This window comes from Accipiter gentilis, chromosome 23, assembly GCF_929443795.1.
Source record: "Accipiter gentilis chromosome 23, bAccGen1.1, whole genome shotgun sequence".
Taxonomy (NCBI): Eukaryota; Metazoa; Chordata; class Aves; order Accipitriformes; family Accipitridae; genus Astur; species Astur gentilis.
This window is the reverse complement of record NC_064902.1, coordinates 14,121,180-14,137,899: the sequence shown is the minus strand read 5'-3', so window position 1 is coordinate 14,137,899 and position 16,720 is coordinate 14,121,180. Positions and strand designations below refer to the sequence as shown.

The following is a 16,720-nucleotide window of genomic DNA, read 5'->3' as shown; positions in this document are numbered from 1 at the left end:
CAACAGTCTCTATTTCATAATTATTCCATAGAGTACTACGATGAAACTAAAAACCAGATTTGTCTAAAAATTACTTCGCAGATTTTACAGAGATTATTACCCAGAAAACAGAAGGAGAGGGATGATGAAAGGTAGTGTGTTTCCGTGACTCTCTGGGACAGCAAATCAAGACTTGGAAAGAATCAGTATTTAAAATGTTAATTGCCGCTGCTAGCTTGCAAAAGTCTTGGAAGAAAACAGGGGGACTGAGTGTCAGTACACTTGTTTTGAATACTCGTCAGAAAAATTAAGCATGATTTCCGCTTGCAAGAATAGGAAAAGCAGAAGTATTCAGTTACCTAGTTATATTTACAGCTTCAGACTTCAGTTTCCCTTTTTTTTGCAGCAAGGGGTTTAATCTCTTCTAATCTGATCTAACCGTTAAGCAGAAATTCTCCCACCTGACAATCAGTTGTGGCTGTTTTCCAAAGACCCCCTCCTACAGCACCCAGCCCAGGTGCCAGTGCAACAGCTGATGGTTTGCCTTCCTCAGGCAAAGCAGCTGGACATGCGAGGGGAACTCGGTGACTACCGTCCTTTCAAATGTGTAACTCTTGTCTTGGAGGCAGTTAAGACTGCAAAATTGCATTATGTTTTGTTGGAAGAGAAAATAAAAAATGAGAGGCTGTCATTAGAGCTGCAGGGAGCAGCTAGCACTCAACCAGAAGTGAGACCAACGTGATTCTGAGCTTGTGGGTCAAAGTCCAGAAAAGCATTGGCTTAGACTTGTGCTAAACTGCAAGCAAGCATTTCCCATTAGCTCATTAAACCTCAGCGCCCACTGACCCACGTACTGTGGTGGGGGCAGACTGTTTCTGTCGAGACCGTCTCGTCTGTCCAGCCCCCCATCAGCTCCCCCTGCCCCAAGTTGCTTTCCAGACTAAAATTTCTCTCATCAGAGGCCTTCCAGCAAGACCACAGGCACTCCGTCGAGACAGGGAGAGAGCACCGCACAGTCCTGCTCCTCCCAACCACGAGCTCTTCGAGTCTCTGGGCGAGCTGTAGCAGAGCAGTCATTAGGATCTACTCGAGGACAGCGTGCAGCGGAGCTGGCGCTGCCCCGGAGCAGCCCGTTTCCTTCGCACCTCTCAAGTTACAGGCTTAGCTTCGCAGCTTTCACCAGGGAGAGCCCAAGAGACTTGGGGAGCTCGGAGGAGCTCCACGGGAGCTCGGCAGCCAAGCGCAGCCCTGGCAGGCAGCGCGGGGTGCCCCGGGAGCGGCTGACACCGCCGGCTATAATTAGCCGCAGCGCAGCCTGGCGGGGCTTTCCCCGGCCGGCGGGAGCCCCGGAGCGGCAGCCACGGGAGCTCCCCGGGGGCAAAACGCGAAGCCGCCTCCGCCGGCTGTCAGCCGTGCGGGGCGGGGGGACCGGGGGCCTTACGGGTCGCGGCCGGCGCCGGCGTCGCGCTCCAGGAGGACGATGTGCCGCGGGTAGTGGGCGCAGACCTCGCCGTGCGCGTTCGGGATCACGCTGTAGCGGTAGTCGCGGCCGAAGAGCTCCAGGCACCGCCGCTCGATCCGCTCCACCTGCGCACAGCCACCGGTCAGCGCCCCCCGCACCGCCACCGGTGTTCGCCGCCCCCCCCCCCCCAAGTGCCGGCCCCCTCACCTTAGCAGCGGCGGCGCCGCCGCCGTCCTTGGCGCGGTACTGTGCCCGGGAGAACTCCAGCAGCAGCTCGGCCAGGGCGCGGTCCCCGGAGCCCGCCGGGGGGCAGCCGCGGGCCGCCGCCATCCCCGCGCCGCTCACCACCACCCCCGTCGCCGGCCCATAGCCCCGCCCCGCCCGCCACTTCCGCCCGCCGCCGCCGCTTCCGCCCGCCTGGCCAATCACCGCCGCGCCCGCGCCACGCCCCTTCCGCCCGCCCGCCGGCATCATCGGGATGCGACGCGCTCCCGCTCGCTGCGCCCAGCTCCGCTCCGGGGCTACCGAATCCCCCGGTCCTGCCCTGCCCCCCCCCCCTCCCCCAGCGGGCAGCGAACGGGCCCCACTGACCCCCCCACCCCCTCAGCGGGTGAGGAGCCGCCTGGCTCTCGGTGCGAGCCCGAAGCGGGGCCTGGCGCGGCAGCGGTGCGGCGGGAGGAGCGGAGCCCGGCGCACGGGCTGGGCACGGCCGAGGCACCGCAGGCGTGGGGCGGGCTGTGCTTCCCAGCGCCGGGGCCGCAGCGAGCTGGGGGACAAGAGATACGTTGCGTAAACCCCCTTTAGGCCCGCAGAGAGACGGGGCAGGCGCTGGCAGGCACCGCTGAGCGGGTGTGACCGTGGCGCTGCTCTTCGTAAAGAATTCCGAAGCGGGTGTTAATTAAAGAAGCCCCTCTCGGAGTGTGACCGCACACACAAAGCCAGTCGCGGTAGCAGTGGCGAGGTGGAGGGCAGCACGGCCGTGCGCGCTGGGGAACGGCAGTGGCTGCTGTGCCCGGGGTGGGAGCGGGGACGGTGGGAGCGCCGTCGCGCAGGCACAGAGCCAGCTCCTGCTGTTTGTACCCGGGTTAACGGACACCGCCGTTACGGCGGCAGGCAGCTCCTTTGCTCTTGCGGGGGAATACAAAGTCGTTTTCATCGGCGTGTGTCCGATTTGCGCAAGCGGCTGCGAACCTTGACAAGACTTGGAAGAGGAGGCGGCCTCGGGGGCTTTTCATGAAAGCCGAGTTCAGCAACAGCTGCCGCTAACGCGCTGCGTCCCGGCTGTCTTGAGGAAAAAAAACCTGGTCCGAGACGGTCTGCTCCCTGCTGGGGTTTTGGGGCCGGCGTGAGGCTGCCGGGGCCGGGGGGAGGATTTCGCAGGGCAGTCGCCAGCATACAGGCCCCTCGGGCCGGTAGTCCGGGACGCCCGACCCGGCGCACCTCAGCCCCGCGCCGTCGGGACACAGGAGAGGTACTGGATCGGGCCCTGCTCCTCCCAGTGCCCGTGGAGCCGCGTTGGCGGCGTCGGACTTGCTCCGGCCCCACCGAGCGGGTGGGGAAGGCCTGCTGACCGCCCGGGGCGGCGGGTCCTCCGCCAACCCCGGGGTGGCGGAGCGGCCGGGGAGGACGAACGCCCTCCCTGCGGGCCCGCTTCGGCCGGACACGCCCACGCGTGTACCTGCTGGCATTAACCGGGGCCGTGACCAGGCGCTGCCCCTCCTCGGCCCGGCGGAGGCGGGGCGGGGAGCGGCGCCGGTGGGCCGGGGTACCGGAGCGGTCCCGCCGCCGCCGCCTGAGCCCCACCTCACCGAGCCCGCTCCGAACCTTGCCGAGACGGCCCGAACGGAGCCGAAAGCTACCGAGCGCGTTCCGAACGCCGCCGAGCCTCGCTCCCGCCGTCGCCGAGCCGGTGGCGAGGCGAGTCGAACCCGGCCGAACCCTCGGCGGGCGGAGCCGAAGGCGGCCGAAACCGGCCCGATCCCCGGGGGGCGGGGCGGGCTCGGGCTCGGGCTCGGGCTCGGCTCCGCAGTGGCGGTGGAGGGAGGGCGGGGGGGAAGAAGGAGGAAAAGGGGGGGGGGGGGGGGGGGCGGCGGCGCGCGCCCGCGCGCGCGCGCGGCGGGGGCGCGCGCGGGGCGCAGAGGCGGCAGCCAAGATGGCGGCGCGGGTGGCGCAGGGGCCGGCAGCCGGCGGGCGCGCCTAGGCCGCGGCGCCCGCCCCCCCCTCCCCTTCCCCCTTCTCCATCCCGGGCGGGCTCCCCCCGCCGTCGCGGTTCCCCCCCCCCCCCCCCACCCCCCCCCCCCCCGCCCCCCACCCCCCCAAACCCCTTCGGCAGCGCGGCGGCCGGCAGGATGCTGCCCTCGCAGGAAGCCTCCAAGCTCTACCATGACAACTACGTGCGGAACTCGCGCGCCATCGGCGTGCTCTGGGCCATCTTCACCATCTGCTTCGCCATCATCAACGTGGTGGTCTTCATCCAGCCCTACTGGGTGGGCGACAGCGTCAACACGCCCAAGCCCGGTTACTTCGGGCTGTTCCACTACTGCGTGGGCAGCGGGCTGGCGGGCCGGGAGCTGTCGTGCCGCGGCTCCTTCACCGACTTCAGCACCATCCCCTCGGGCGCCTTCCAGGCGGCGGCCTTCTTCGTGCTGCTGTCCATGGTGCTGACGCTGGGCTGCATCACCTGCTTCGCCCTCTTCTTCTTCTGCAACACCGCCACCGTCTACAAGATCTGCGCCTGGATGCAGCTGCTGGCAGGTACGCACCGGCATCGGGCATCCCCGCGCCCCTCCACCGGCCTTCTCTTGGGGGGGCGGGGGATGCGGGGTTCGCCGGGACAGCAGCGGGCGGCGGTAGCCCCGGAGCTCCGGGCGTTGGTGGAGGGGCTCCTGGTCACAGGGAACACCGAGGTTGCTCAAGGAAGCTGGGCTGGGTCCAAGCGCTGCGGGGCCGTGGTTCCAGGAACCAGCCCCAGGGCTTCCTGGGACACCCCGGCCAGGCGTTAGCACTGACAGAGCAACGGGAACGGGCACCAGCTCGGGGCTCTGGCACCCAGGGCTCCCCGGGCACTGGTGTCAGGACAAGGAGCACCAGGGTTGCCCGAGAAAGCTGGGCCGGGTACAAGCACTGTGGATTCGTAGGACATCCCAGCCAGGAACCTGCTCCAGGACACTCCATGGCTTCCTGAGATACACCCCGGCCAGGCACTCGCGCTGACAGAGCACCGGGAACAAGTGCCAGCTCTGGGCACTGGCACCCAGGGCTCCCCGGGCACAGGTTGGCTGCAAGGAACACCGGGGTTGCTCGAGGAAGCTGGGCTGTGTACAAGCACTGCAGAGCCATGGGGCACCCCAGCCAAGCACCATCCCCAGAGCCCTCCAGGAATTCCTGAGGCACCCAGGCCAGGTACTAGCACTGACAGAGCACCAGGGCACCTCTTCCAGGCACTGGCACCCAGGCCTCCCCAGGCAAGATCTGACCCTGGGGAACCACAAAGCTCCCTGGGACACAGCAGGAAAGCTGGATCAGGAACCCACCTCAGGGGACCCCGGAACAGGCACCAGCCCTGGGGCACCTGGGCAACCTGAAGCACCCCGGGACAGCTGGGCTAAATACCAGCCTTGGAAAACCCTGGGACACCCCAGTCAGGGACCAGCTTTGGGACACCCTACAACAAGGACTGTCCCACAGAGTCAAGGAACAGCCGCAAGAATGCCCTAGGACACACTGGACCTGGGACCAGCCCCCGGAACACCCCACATGAGGGACTAGTCTCCTTGTCTGCCCAGCCCCAAGGGCATCCCTCAGCAAGCCTGCCCTCAGAGGATACCTGCTTTAGGGGAACTCCCATCACTGGCAGGAGCCCATGCATGGACCCCCCAGCCCTGTAAAAGCACCTGTGCACAGACAGACCCTCCAGCTGCCCCTTAAAGAGATGTTGTACCCAGTCCCTCCCACTCCCTCCAGCATCATGAAAGGCCTGTGAGGACAGACCTTCCCCAGCTCTGTGCATAAAGAGACCCTGAGTACAGCGCTTCCCACAGAGAGAGATACCATACAATTTACCTTCATGTCTCCTCAGAAGCGACCACAGGCTCAAGCCCAGTCATTCCCCCCAAAAGCGGCCCTGTCTATAGATCCTCCTTAGCTCCCTCTACAAAAGAAACCCCACCATAGATGTACCCCAACACCCGACTCAATTCTCAGAGGGACACCATGCAATAACCCAAACTTTTTCTCAGAAGGGGACTTGATATGTATGTTGATAAGGATCCTAAATATCCCCTTGTACACAGACCTCCAAGCTGTCCTCACAGAGGATCTGTCCTTTTGGAAGAAAGACCCTGAGAAGAGATGCTGAACTTCCCCCAGTAGCGGGACCCTTCACTTCCTTCTCTTTCCGGTTTTACCACATGTGGAAAGACATTGTGTTACTCCCCAGTGCATACAAAGTGTGAATAGGCTCAGAGCTTCCACCAGAAGGGCCCAGAGCCCCCCATATTCCTAGTAAAAGGACCCCAGTCTGCCCATCCAGGAGAAGGGCCCCAGTCATCGATGTGGGAGGATACAGCCCCCCCCCGCCCCGTGCTAGGGGCTTGCAGCTAGCCCGGCTCTCTCCCTTGCGGCTGGCTTGGGCTGGAAAGCCTGATTTCTCCTCACCCAGATCAGGACCACAGCCAGACCTGGTGCTGCCTTGGCTTATTGGGAAATTCCTTCATCTTTAATTTTCCCTGTCCCGAAGATTTACCGGTTTAAGGCAAGCTCAGAGCCCAAATCCTACTGATTGTCAGCAGCTTAATCAAGTGGCTTGGAGCGCCTGGCTGGTGCTGCTGCTGCACAGGGAGCTGCGTGACAGAGGGCACTACACCGAAGGTAGCCCCGGGCTTCCTCCCCGGTGCCTCCTGTCCTGCTCGGTGGCCACGGCAGCACCCTGCTGCTGTCACCTCTAGGTACCCGTTGCTCTACTGTGGGGCTTGTCCCTGCTCACACTTTGCACCTTGTGGCTACACTTGTGTTGCTCACAACTGCACTTGCGAGAACCCCAAGTGCGTGGCTTGCTGGGGCCATGGGCCAGCTCTCCTGGCCCCAGCCAGTCCAGGCTTGGCTCAGAGTTCTCCCAAAACAGCATGGCTATGTGGCCTTTCTGTGTCGGGGAAAGTCCAAGGTGGCATTAACAGACACTGGCCATCCACCCTGCCCTGTGATGGGGCAGCATGAGAGGGCTTCTGTCCTGCAGGAGAGGCTGATGTTGCCATCAGGGAGGGCCAGGAAGCAGAGGCGGTGGGGTGGTGCGTCCTGGTGAGAGGGAGCCTCGTCTAGGGGTGTGGCTGGGCAGGACTGAACTTCCCTGGGCATGTCAGAGGCAGCCGTAGGTGGATGTGTTACCTTGTGCAAGGAAGAGGAGCTGCCTTGACCCATGGAGAGGACCCCATGGATCAAATCCCATGGGTACGGCAGGGATGTGGCCCGATGCAGGCACCGGCACAGCATGATGGCAAGCTTTGGAGACTTACCCACCTGGGAGGTTGGAGGGTTGTGCCAGAGCAGAGGGCTTGGAGGGGCAGAGAAGGGAAAGGCATTCCTCCTCTCTCGGTGAGGTTTTAGCTGAAGGAGGACTTGCACCACAATGGCAGAAGCAACAGCAAGGCCCAAAGTTTCATGGTCTCACTGGTGAAAACCAGATAAACAAGGTGAAAGGCAGAGAGATGGGGCAGAGGTGGGTCCACCCTGTCCCTACGGGATGGCCGGTGCAGAATACAGGGCTGCTGAGCGAGGGCACAAATGGGCTCTTCGGAGAAGAAAAATCAAGAGCAGGAAGGTGGGGGAGGAGAAGGAGGATCAGGAATTCAGTATCTCTTTCAGAAAAAAAAAAAGTTTAAATCGTCAATGTCTAATTAGTGGACGACAGTCAAGGAAGGGTTTAATTAGAGCTTCACAGAAAGCTCCAGCTCAAAAGCCACTGTCCCCCCAGGAGGAAACTGGATCTAATTAAGAGAAAAGACTTTGCTTTATCGCAAATAGAAATGTAGCCATCTGCCCTGTTCAAAATCCCAGTAATGCAAAACTGGAGATTTTGCTAAATCCTTCTGTTATAAAACCAGAAATGGGCCTTTAACATGAGTGCGTCAACAACTGTATGACTGACAGCACCCTGGTGCCACCCAGTCCTCAAAATTAGCAGAGGAGCTCCTTCAGAAAGTCCCACGGGATGATGCTTACTTGAAGACAAGTGGGCTGTGTGGGTGATCCCTCTCGTCCACCCTCCATGGAGGGCTGGTACAGGAGCAAGATGAAGGCACCTGGGCTGATTTTGTGGATGCCTCCGTTCCAGTGACCACACAGCAGTTATCTGCTGGAGAGCACAGGAATACGCCACCACCACAACGCACTGAGGAGGCTGCCCAGGGGCCTGAGGTTTCCTCCAATTCCCTAATTCTCTGCTGTAACATAAGATGCAGTCACCCTGTGAGCTAACTCTGAGCTTTGAACAAAGTTGTTCCGGTATCCAGCACTAATGCCGGAGCGAAAGACCCCAGCTGCCTCTGCGTGGCACCGCAGCCACGTGCCTCCCATGAGGATGGTCTCTCTGAGCGGGTCTGGGGGTCTGTTTTCAGGGGGAGCTTTGGTTTTGTACTTACAGTTTACTGAGGGTCAAAAGAGGCAGCCAGCCGAGCACACAGTCCCTCTTGCACGGAAGGTGTGAGTGACCATGTTTGAAGATGTTTCGCTATGCTTCAAGTCCGGCAGTCAGTGTGGTGAGACCTTCCAGCTCCCTTAGGCCAGGCACAAGCACGACACATGGGATGCCTTTCCACCCGGGGCTATGTCATTGACCACAGGGCTGGGGTTTGTCTTGATCAGAGGCACTTTGGAGTTAATTATGCCGTGTCCAGGCACCTTGCCCAATGGAGAATATGATAATACTGAGCCCTTCTCTCCTTTGGGAACCCCCTTTGGGGCTACACTCACCTCTTGGATGGGGCCTCCCCACCCACCAGCATGTGAACCAGGAGCAGAGGGAGAGCCTTGATCAACGGCTTCATCTTCTGCACCTGAGCTGCATTTGCCACCATCTGAGTGAGGACCCCTCACATGGCACAGCTGCACAGCATCGTTTTGGCACATCCGTGGAGAGGAGTGGTTAGGAAGCCCATTGCCAACTGCCAGGCTGAGCACAGCTGAGCTGCGTGGTGTGGTGGTGTGGCTGCAGCCTTAAGGGTCTGGCCTGAGCGAATGCCGCAGTCCCGAAGCACTCCCTGATGCTAACGGTGATGCGGTGGCTCTGCTGAGCCACGTCAGTATGGGCTCATCTTCCTGACTGGGACTTGCTGGAGAGCCAGGTCCTCTCAGAGAGAGCTTGAGGTTTCAAAAAAACTGTTTTCATGTAATTCATTGAAATTCTTCCTGAAAAAATGAGAGACAGGTACCACTGCTCCAAAACAGCTAGAAGTGTAGCTGGGTCAGCTGCTGGGAATGAGGATGAAGTAGCCTCAAGCCCTTTCTCTGCCCAAGGGAGAAATATTGCCAATATATGATCTTCCAGGTGAACCGCTTCCACCTGCTGACCTTGCAGCAAAAAGAAGACATCACTGCAAAAAAACCTTTGCATTTGCTGAATCACTGGCTTCTGGCCCCAAAAAAGCTTTCCTGAAGATTTCTCCTCTCCCTCCCCTGCCACTTCTGTCGTGCAGTGGGGACAGGAGCAGCGCCACAGCACAGACCTCGTGTCCATCCAGTGCCTTGTGCTCCACAGCAGCCAGCCCCGGGCTTTGGAAGGCAGCGTAACCCTCCCATAGTAGCTGTTAATGTGCCTACAAACCCACAGGGAGTGGCTGAGCCGGGCGTTTCGGAGCCGCTCGTGTCCTGGAGCTTACATCCCTTAACTGTTGTTCCAGATAAAGTAACTGTCAGTTCTGATTCATACAAACTCATAACTCTATTCTGAATCCTGCTGATTTGTTGGCTCAGAAACAGCCTGTGGAGCAAAATGCCGTAAGGGAGCTCCTGTCTGTGTAAATGGCCAGTGCTAGCTGTCCCAAGCACGCTGCCTTTAATTTTCATTTATTTCTGAGGGATTTCTATTTTTAGGAGAGCAGGGGGCTGCGTTTGTCCCCTTTTCTTTTGGGGCTCAGCTCTCAGGAGGTTTTCTAGTGAGAAGCAGCCCCTCCAGGCCCCAAAGTCACAGCACAGCCCCTGTTCCCTTGGGGGTTCGGGTCTGGTGTGCAGTGCCCAGGGGCACCATATTGGGGATCTCCAGCGGGGACCCCTGATGTTCTGACAGCACAACATCACGGCAAGTGGCCGTGGACGCAGCGGAGCATATGGCACCCACAGCTTCCTCCCCTTTGGCACAAAGTAGATACAAGGGGCCAGGGGGTCACCGAAATACCCCTGGCAGAAGCATGTCTGCAGTGAAGGTGGGAGTGATGTGCATGAGGGCAGGGGACAGCCAGCTTGCTGACCCTAAGGGAGGGTGAGCTGCTGCCCGTGAGGCCAAATGCCTTGCTGTCCCCAAGCCAGGTTTAGCAAGCCCCTTTGGGACCCAGCAGTTGCTGGTTTTCTCCCAGTAACCTCCGCATTTTCCGGTTTTCAGTCCCTCGTGTGTCCTGTGGCAGTGTGATGCTCTGCATGGCTGTGCTCAGGGGGAGGCCATGTTTCTCAACAGCAGGGCATGTCCTTAGCCCCTTCCACCCATGGCAGGTGAGAGCTGTAAAAGCCAGCGTTCACCCAAACCTGCAGACTAAACCAGACAGCAAAAGTGATTAAAAAATTGGGTTTGGATCCTGCAGGCACAACTGCACGGGACTGGGGCAGCGCTGGGATAACCGTGGTACTTGGCAAACATGCAGGTTACTCCAGTGGTCCAGATTAGCTAAATGCATCTTCTACCAGGGGATGTTATCCTGCCAGGAGGAGTCTCCTCATCTCTTTCTGCTAAAATCTCACTCCAGTGTTGCAGCCTGAGCCATAACATTGAATTCCCTTCAATTAATTTCTTTTGCAAGGATATCAAAAGCCCTTGAGATGCCCATTTCTTTTCTAGGAGATCCTGACAGGGGAGCACCAAGGAGTGGGAAGCCATGAACCAGCTGCAAAATCAAGCCAAGAAATGCTGGCTTCCCTGGGGCCAGAGCCCCAGCCCCAGCCTGATCCTGCAGGCAGCCCTGCAAACCGCAGTTCGTTCATTTTCCCTCCACATACACCCTGTCCCAGTGATCACCAAAGTGCCCAGTCTCAAATCTGTCTTTCCAGCTGGGAAAACCCCGGAAGAAAGAGTTGGAACCCAGGACCTGGGGGAGGGATGGCAGCTGTGGTGTGTGACAAAGCAGCTGGCTGTCCTCGGTGCCATCGGCAGTGGGGACCAGCACCACACCCTCAGAAGAACGCGAATTAAAAGCAAAATGGAACGCAGTTGGGTTATTTTTTCCTCTTCAATAGTGGCTCTTGTAGGAGTCATCACTTCTTTGTGTTTTTCATGCGGTTGCAAGGCATAGAAATACGCCATTCTAAACAAAACCCAAGGTTTTCCTGCAGGTCTGCAAGGGACCTCGGGGTGTTTGGATGCAGGTGCTGGCAGAATGGAGCTGCGGGCAAAGGGATGGGCAGGCAGAGTTCTGTCCTTGCGTCCCTCAGACCTGCTGCGAGGGACTTGTTGAAAAGGGCAGTGCTGAGGCCTGTCGACCGTGTGGGGATCCCGTCCTTGTTCTTGCTCTGCACATCAATGTTGCTCCTTGCTGCAGGCACAGGAAGGTGTTTCCAGGACATCGGGCGGCCTGGGGACACACGGAAAAGGGAATTGCTTGTGACAGAGCAGAGGACTCAGCTTGCTGCTAGGAATGTGTAAGACAGACGGGAAGAGGAGAGCACTGCACTGCTCTTTGCTGGGAGAGGACCTGCCTTCAGTGAGGGGCTCGTGGGAAGAGGCTGGTCGCCCTCAGGCAGAGGCACTCGGGTACATGCGGTCACTTGGGCACGCTCCTTTGCCCTGGTAGTAAATTTGTAGTTTAATTCTCTCTGGCAAACAGGGGCTGTGAGATCTCGGGCAGAGCTCCTGGAGCTGCACTACAGGCCAGGGCACAGGCTCCCCTTGCGCTGGTGCCAGTGCAGAGCGGGCACACGGGGACAGGAGGGACCAGGGCAGACAGACACAGGCTAGAGCCAGCCCCAGTAGTCTAGGCAGCAGCCATCGCTGGCTGTCCCCTGTGGCTGTGTTGTGACAACCCGCTGCACCGGTGGCTCACATGCTGTGTGTTTTTCCTGTGCCTTTCTGAGCTGCTCTCTACTTTCACCTTAAACCCTGTCTCTCGTGTCCTCCTTGAGTGCTGCAGCCCTCCAGCATGTTAATCCGCTGCCTCCTGCATCACTGCCCTGTCCTGCAATGTTTGGGACCTGCTGATGTCCTGGGAGACCCTCACACATGCACCTGTGGTGTTTGCAGAGCGGTGAGGTCTCACTGAGCTCCTGCTTTACCCGGGCAGCTGGATCCACCCAGAGCCCAAATAGATGCTCAGACATGCAGAGGAAATACCAATGCTTGCAGAGTCTGAGGAAAAGACCGAGGGGCTGCTGTTCTGGTTCTGGGAGGGACTGACTGAGGGCTGTGCACAAAAGCTGAGAGCCCGCCCAAGTCCTTGCTGGTGCAGGTAAAATTGGCACCTGATTTTTTTTTTTTTTTAACTTACATTTGCCTTCTGCCACCCTGGAGCGCTGCCTTGTTCTTCTCTTCTGCACTGAGAGGGACTGTTGCTGAGGGCTGCTGCCCGCCCAGGCAGCTGGAGTGCTTGCCTTCCTGCTTGCTGTGCTTTCCTCCAGCCTCTCCGTGTGCTTGTAGCTCTTTTCTCCTCCTCACTGATTTCGGCAGTGCTGTTACAGCTGTGCCCATTTCCAGGCTGGGTTGTGTCAGCCTGACCAGCACTGCGGGGGAAAAACCACCCCGTTGCTGGGGATGGCCACAAAGCACTTTTTTCACGGCTGCGCTGCACCAGGAGCTCAGTGGATCCTAAAATCCTCTTGGCAACTCTGCTTTCCCAGGAAGAGTCCCCAGTACAGGTCTGCCGCTCTTCCTCATCTTTAATTTGGGCCCTCAGCTAAATTAAATGCCATGTAGCTCGAAGGTGCCCAGGTTAGCAGGCAGGCCAGGTTGCTCCTCGCCATTTACCATGCAGCACACAGCGCCAGTGCTGATTATATGTTTCCTTCCAGAGGGGGTGTGTTTGGCTTGGTCCAGTCCCAGCGGGCAGGGAGCTCCCCTAGATGCGTCCGTGCTTGGCTGGGAGTCCCAGGTGACGATGTGCTGGAGGTGCTGGCTTGTCGGCTCCTCATGCTTGCACCACGCTGTGCAGTCATGTGGCACTGGGATGGCAGCAGGGCTGTGTATGGTGGTAAATCATCTTGCAGAGCTTGCCTCTGTCCGCAAAGACACTTTTACCAAGCAGGTTTGTAATGTGGACGGAGGCAGCAGAGACCAGGCAGCAGCTGGTGGGTGGTATTATGTGCCAGTGCGTGGGCTGCTGAGGGCGACTCGCCTCCACGTCCCTGCCCTGTCGTGGGGTGAGCAGTCAGCACAGCTCATCGGGATGCGAGGGCTGTGCCGAGTCCCGGTGGGATGCCCTGTGCCAGCCCTGAGCTCTCTTGCCAGTCAGACCACCTGCCGCCGTGGCAGCACTCGTGCCTGGCAGGGTGTTTGCTGTCCCTCCAGCAGTAAGGGATGGGGAGGCACCTTGTTACTTGTGTGGGCACAAGCCTCTTGGTTCTTCCCTAACCCAGGACAAAAATACTTGCAGGGCACCCCAGCCACTCTCCAACATCATTAGTATTTTTAGCCTTCCCAGCTGATACGGGGCGAGGAGCTTTTGTAGTTGCTGTAGTTAGAAAAAAATGCCACCTCCTTACCTTGGCAGTCATGGGCTTTGTCTCAGCATTTCCCTTCCCGTTCATCCTGGTGCTCCCTGACGTCTCCCTGCTCAGTGCAGAGTGCGCGGGACGGAGGCATGCTGAGCAAGTGACCCCGCTGGGAGCGGTGCCTGCAGGCTGTAAGATGGTCGGGTGCGGGGGCTCCTGGGGACGACGACCCTCTTGGCAGGCAGCATCCCTGCCCACAGAGCACCGGTAGCTCCTGCCCACACACAGGGAGCCTGCGGTGATGAGGAAAGCCTGTGGGGAACCACTGATCCTATGGTTCATGCTCGAAGAAACCAGGACCCTGAAGTCTCCCTGTCTCTGTGGGCCAGGTTTGGGGCAGCCACGTGCAAACGCAGTCCCCTGGGGCTGCCAGGGCAGCAGTGGCTGTCACCCACCATGCTGCCTGGCTGTCGTGGGGCCAAGGTGGGCTCCCTGCCAGGCACAGGCTGCACTGGCCGAGGGGCTCAGCGCCCAGGACTGCCACCCCTCTCTCCCCTCTGATGCTTTCCCTCCTCTCCCCCTTGCAGCGCTCTGCCTGGTGCTGGGCTGCATGATCTTTCCCGACGGCTGGGATGCAGAGACCATACGGGACATGTGTGGAGAGAAGACGGGGAAGTACTCCCTGGGAGACTGCTCCGTGCGCTGGGCTTATATCCTGGCCATCATCGGCATCCTCAACGCCCTCATCCTTTCCTTCCTGGCCTTTGTCCTCGGCAACCGGCAGAACGACCTGCTGCACGAGGAGCTCAAGACAGAGAGCAAAGGTGAACGCCGTGCTGCCGGGCGTCCCAGTGCCCTGCGCCACGGCCCTGGGGAGGGGATCCTGGGTGGGAATAGCCCAGGGGGTTTGGCCCCTCTGGCAGCCTGCAGCCGTGCGAGGGTCCTTGTGGGCTTAACTGCCACCTGCAAAGCGAGGCAGGCCGGGCAGGGTGGGAGCGGGCTGCCGAGGCCCTTTCCTGCCTGACGCTCTCTCTTCTGTTTCCACAGATTTTGTCAGCACTGCGGTAAGTCCTGAGTGTCACTGTCCCATCCCCTAGCCCTGACCGTGTAGCGTGTCTGGGTGTGACTGTGCTGGGTGGCCCCATGTGGGATGGGAAGGGATGGGATGGGATGGGGGGGACCCTAGCTGTGCGGGGCAGTGGGATTGGGGGCGGTGGGGACAAGGGGGCAATGGGGAAGGGAGGCAGCAGGGACGGGAGGCAGCAGGGATGGGGACAGGCATGTGCATGGCACATGCCGGGGGCACGATGGCACAGTGAGGCCTGCCCAACACCGTCCCCGACCCGCTGTGCTCTCCCTGCAGAGGATATAAGGCCGAGTGCCCACAGCAGGACCTTCTTCCCACGGCCGGCAGCCTGGGCGCTCCCTCCCTATCCTGCCCTTCGTCTGCTGCCAGCGGCCACGCAGCATCCCGCGCCGCCCCCCGGGCCCCGCTGCCTGCACCGGGGATGTGCCGGCTGCCCGCCGCGTCTACGGCCACCTTCATGTCCACGCCGGCACCACCATCCCACGCACCCTGCCAGCTCCGCACCCCCCGCCGCCTGCGGGCCGCTGCCGGGGCAGGATGCCCCAAACCTGCTTCGTTCGAGAACAGCGTCCAACTGAGGTTTTGTTTCAAGGAAAAAACAGTCTCAGAGTTTTTAACAGATTTCTACATCCCCAGGACTCCCAACCTGCTGTCTCCCACCTGAACGCGTGCCCAGTGACGCCCCGCACCAGCTGCTCCGGGCCCCGGCCCCCTCCCTGCTCCCATTTTGTACAGCTCCGTGATCCTGTCTCCACAGCCGGGGGACCTGGCAGCCGGGACAGGGCCCAACCCCTACTTTTACGTGTAAATTCATATTCTCTAAACAGGGTAAAGTGACTCGAGCCCCCTTGCCCCCTGCCCCAGGACGTGGTGTTGCCCGGCACGTGGCCGGGGCTGCAGGCTGCTGCTTGCTCCCCCCCCCAGCATGGGGACCGCAGGGGCCTCGCTGCTGCCAGCCGCTGGGACACCCGACTCGCACCGCTGCTGAATGTAAGCCCTGGTAAGTGGGAGCAGCTGAACATGCAAAAACCCCGGGCAGGTGCAAGAGGACCCCTCTGCCAGCCCCCTCCCCGAGCTGGCCACGGGCTGTTGCCAAACACCTTCCCTCTCCATCCCCATACGGTGCTTTATCTCCACTGGTGACGGCAAGGCTCTCCCTGCCACATGGTGTGGCCGGGGGGTACCTGGGCACTCCTGTGCCCGTGCCGGCATCCTGGCCATGTCCCCTAGCTGCACCTCGCTGGCCCGTGGTGATGGTCCGCAGGGAGCCGGCGGCAGCTGCCCGGGGCAGCGCTGAGCCCCAGCAGCCTCCGAGCACGACCCAGCCTCAATTGCACACACAGAGCACCCAAGAGCTGGCACCGACACCCCCGGCACCCCTCCCCGGCATGGGTGGCCGCAGCCCGGCTGCGGCTCTGCTGGCCAGACCTGCACGTGTGGGCTTCCCCAGGTCCCGGCCGCGGGGGGCTCGGGTCACCGCAGCCCATGCAATGCAATAAAGTCCTCAGCACTGGCCGCGTCTCAGCGCGAGTAGCCGGGGGCTGTTTGCAGGGCCCCGGGCAGGGCCCCCAGCTCCCCGGGGAGCAACAGGCCAGGGGCAGAGCTGGACCCAGTGGGAGCGGGGCCGAGCCAGGTGCAGGGAGCAGAGCGGGACCGTGGCCCTGGGATGGGCAGCCCTGGGGCAGAGGAGCCGCTGCCAACGGGGCAGGGCACATGGAGGCTGCTGGGGGATGGCAATGAAGGGCTCTGCTGGAACCATCGCCCAGCCCGGCGAGCCAGGGCGCCCAGGGCCGGCGGGAGCAGGTAAGTCGTGCCCTGAGGCCCTGTGGGGCAGCGGTGAGGGATGGAGCTGTGCCGAAACACCAGCTGGGAGCCAAAGTCACTTGGGACGGCGTGGGTGCTGGCGCTCCTGCCAAGGGCCTCTGCCAGCCACGAGCCCGGTGGTGCCCGTGTCCCTCCAGCAGCCACCCCCCCCGGAGCGGGGCCGGCAGGAACCCCCCGCGCCCGGCCCCGGCAGCACCCGGGTCTTGCCAACTTGTGAGTGCTGTTGCCGGCTGAATTGGAAAAACAAATGACGAAAATCAGTGGAGAAAGGAATACAGTAGCTGTAATATATCTGTATTTTAGTACAAAGTTTGATACGGTGTTTCACAAAACCTTATTGAAAAATATAATTCAAACCAGATGAGCTCGGAGCCCTGTGGTATGGGGAGGATTGGGACAGGCTCCTCCAGGCACGGCTGATGAAGATGAGATGATTTGTGAGAAGGTCAAAGGACCCGGCGTGGGCACTGGCCCCGGCACAGCTACATGGCCTGGGGAGAGCGTCTGGGTGGGCATCAGAGCTGTGGTGG

General features: G+C 60.6%; 2 protein-coding genes across 10 annotated transcripts in view; one reads left to right on the top strand and one right to left on the bottom strand.

Annotated features, from left to right (window-relative positions):
• Nucleotides 1–1,811, bottom strand: part of MTMR14 (myotubularin related protein 14) — a 34,289-nt gene extending 32,478 nt beyond the window's left edge. For 6 of the 9 annotated variants that reach the window (XR_007509284.1, XR_007509283.1, XR_007509285.1 and 3 more), the window contains exons 1-2: nt 1,649–1,811; nt 1,421–1,566 (exon numbers count right to left, since the gene is read on the bottom strand). Coding sequence is in view for 3 of the 9 variants with exons in the window: in XM_049826367.1 (XP_049682324.1) it covers nt 1,421–1,566; nt 1,649–1,771 (269 nt within the window). In the remaining 6 variants the exon portion in view is untranslated. The other 3 variants (XM_049826373.1, XM_049826371.1, XM_049826370.1) reach the window with 2 other exon arrangements.
• Nucleotides 1,812–3,769: 1,958 nt separating this feature from the next.
• LHFPL4 (LHFPL tetraspan subfamily member 4) lies at nt 3,770–16,554 on the top strand. Its single transcript, XM_049826873.1, has 4 exons — nt 3,770–4,195; nt 13,867–14,103; nt 14,327–14,343; nt 14,643–16,554. Exons 1-4 carry the CDS (start codon nt 3,790–3,792, stop codon nt 14,649–14,651), a joined length of 669 nt encoding a protein of 222 aa, XP_049682830.1. The 5' UTR covers nt 3,770–3,789; the 3' UTR covers nt 14,652–16,554.
• The last annotated feature ends 166 nt before the right edge of the window (nt 16,555–16,720 follow it).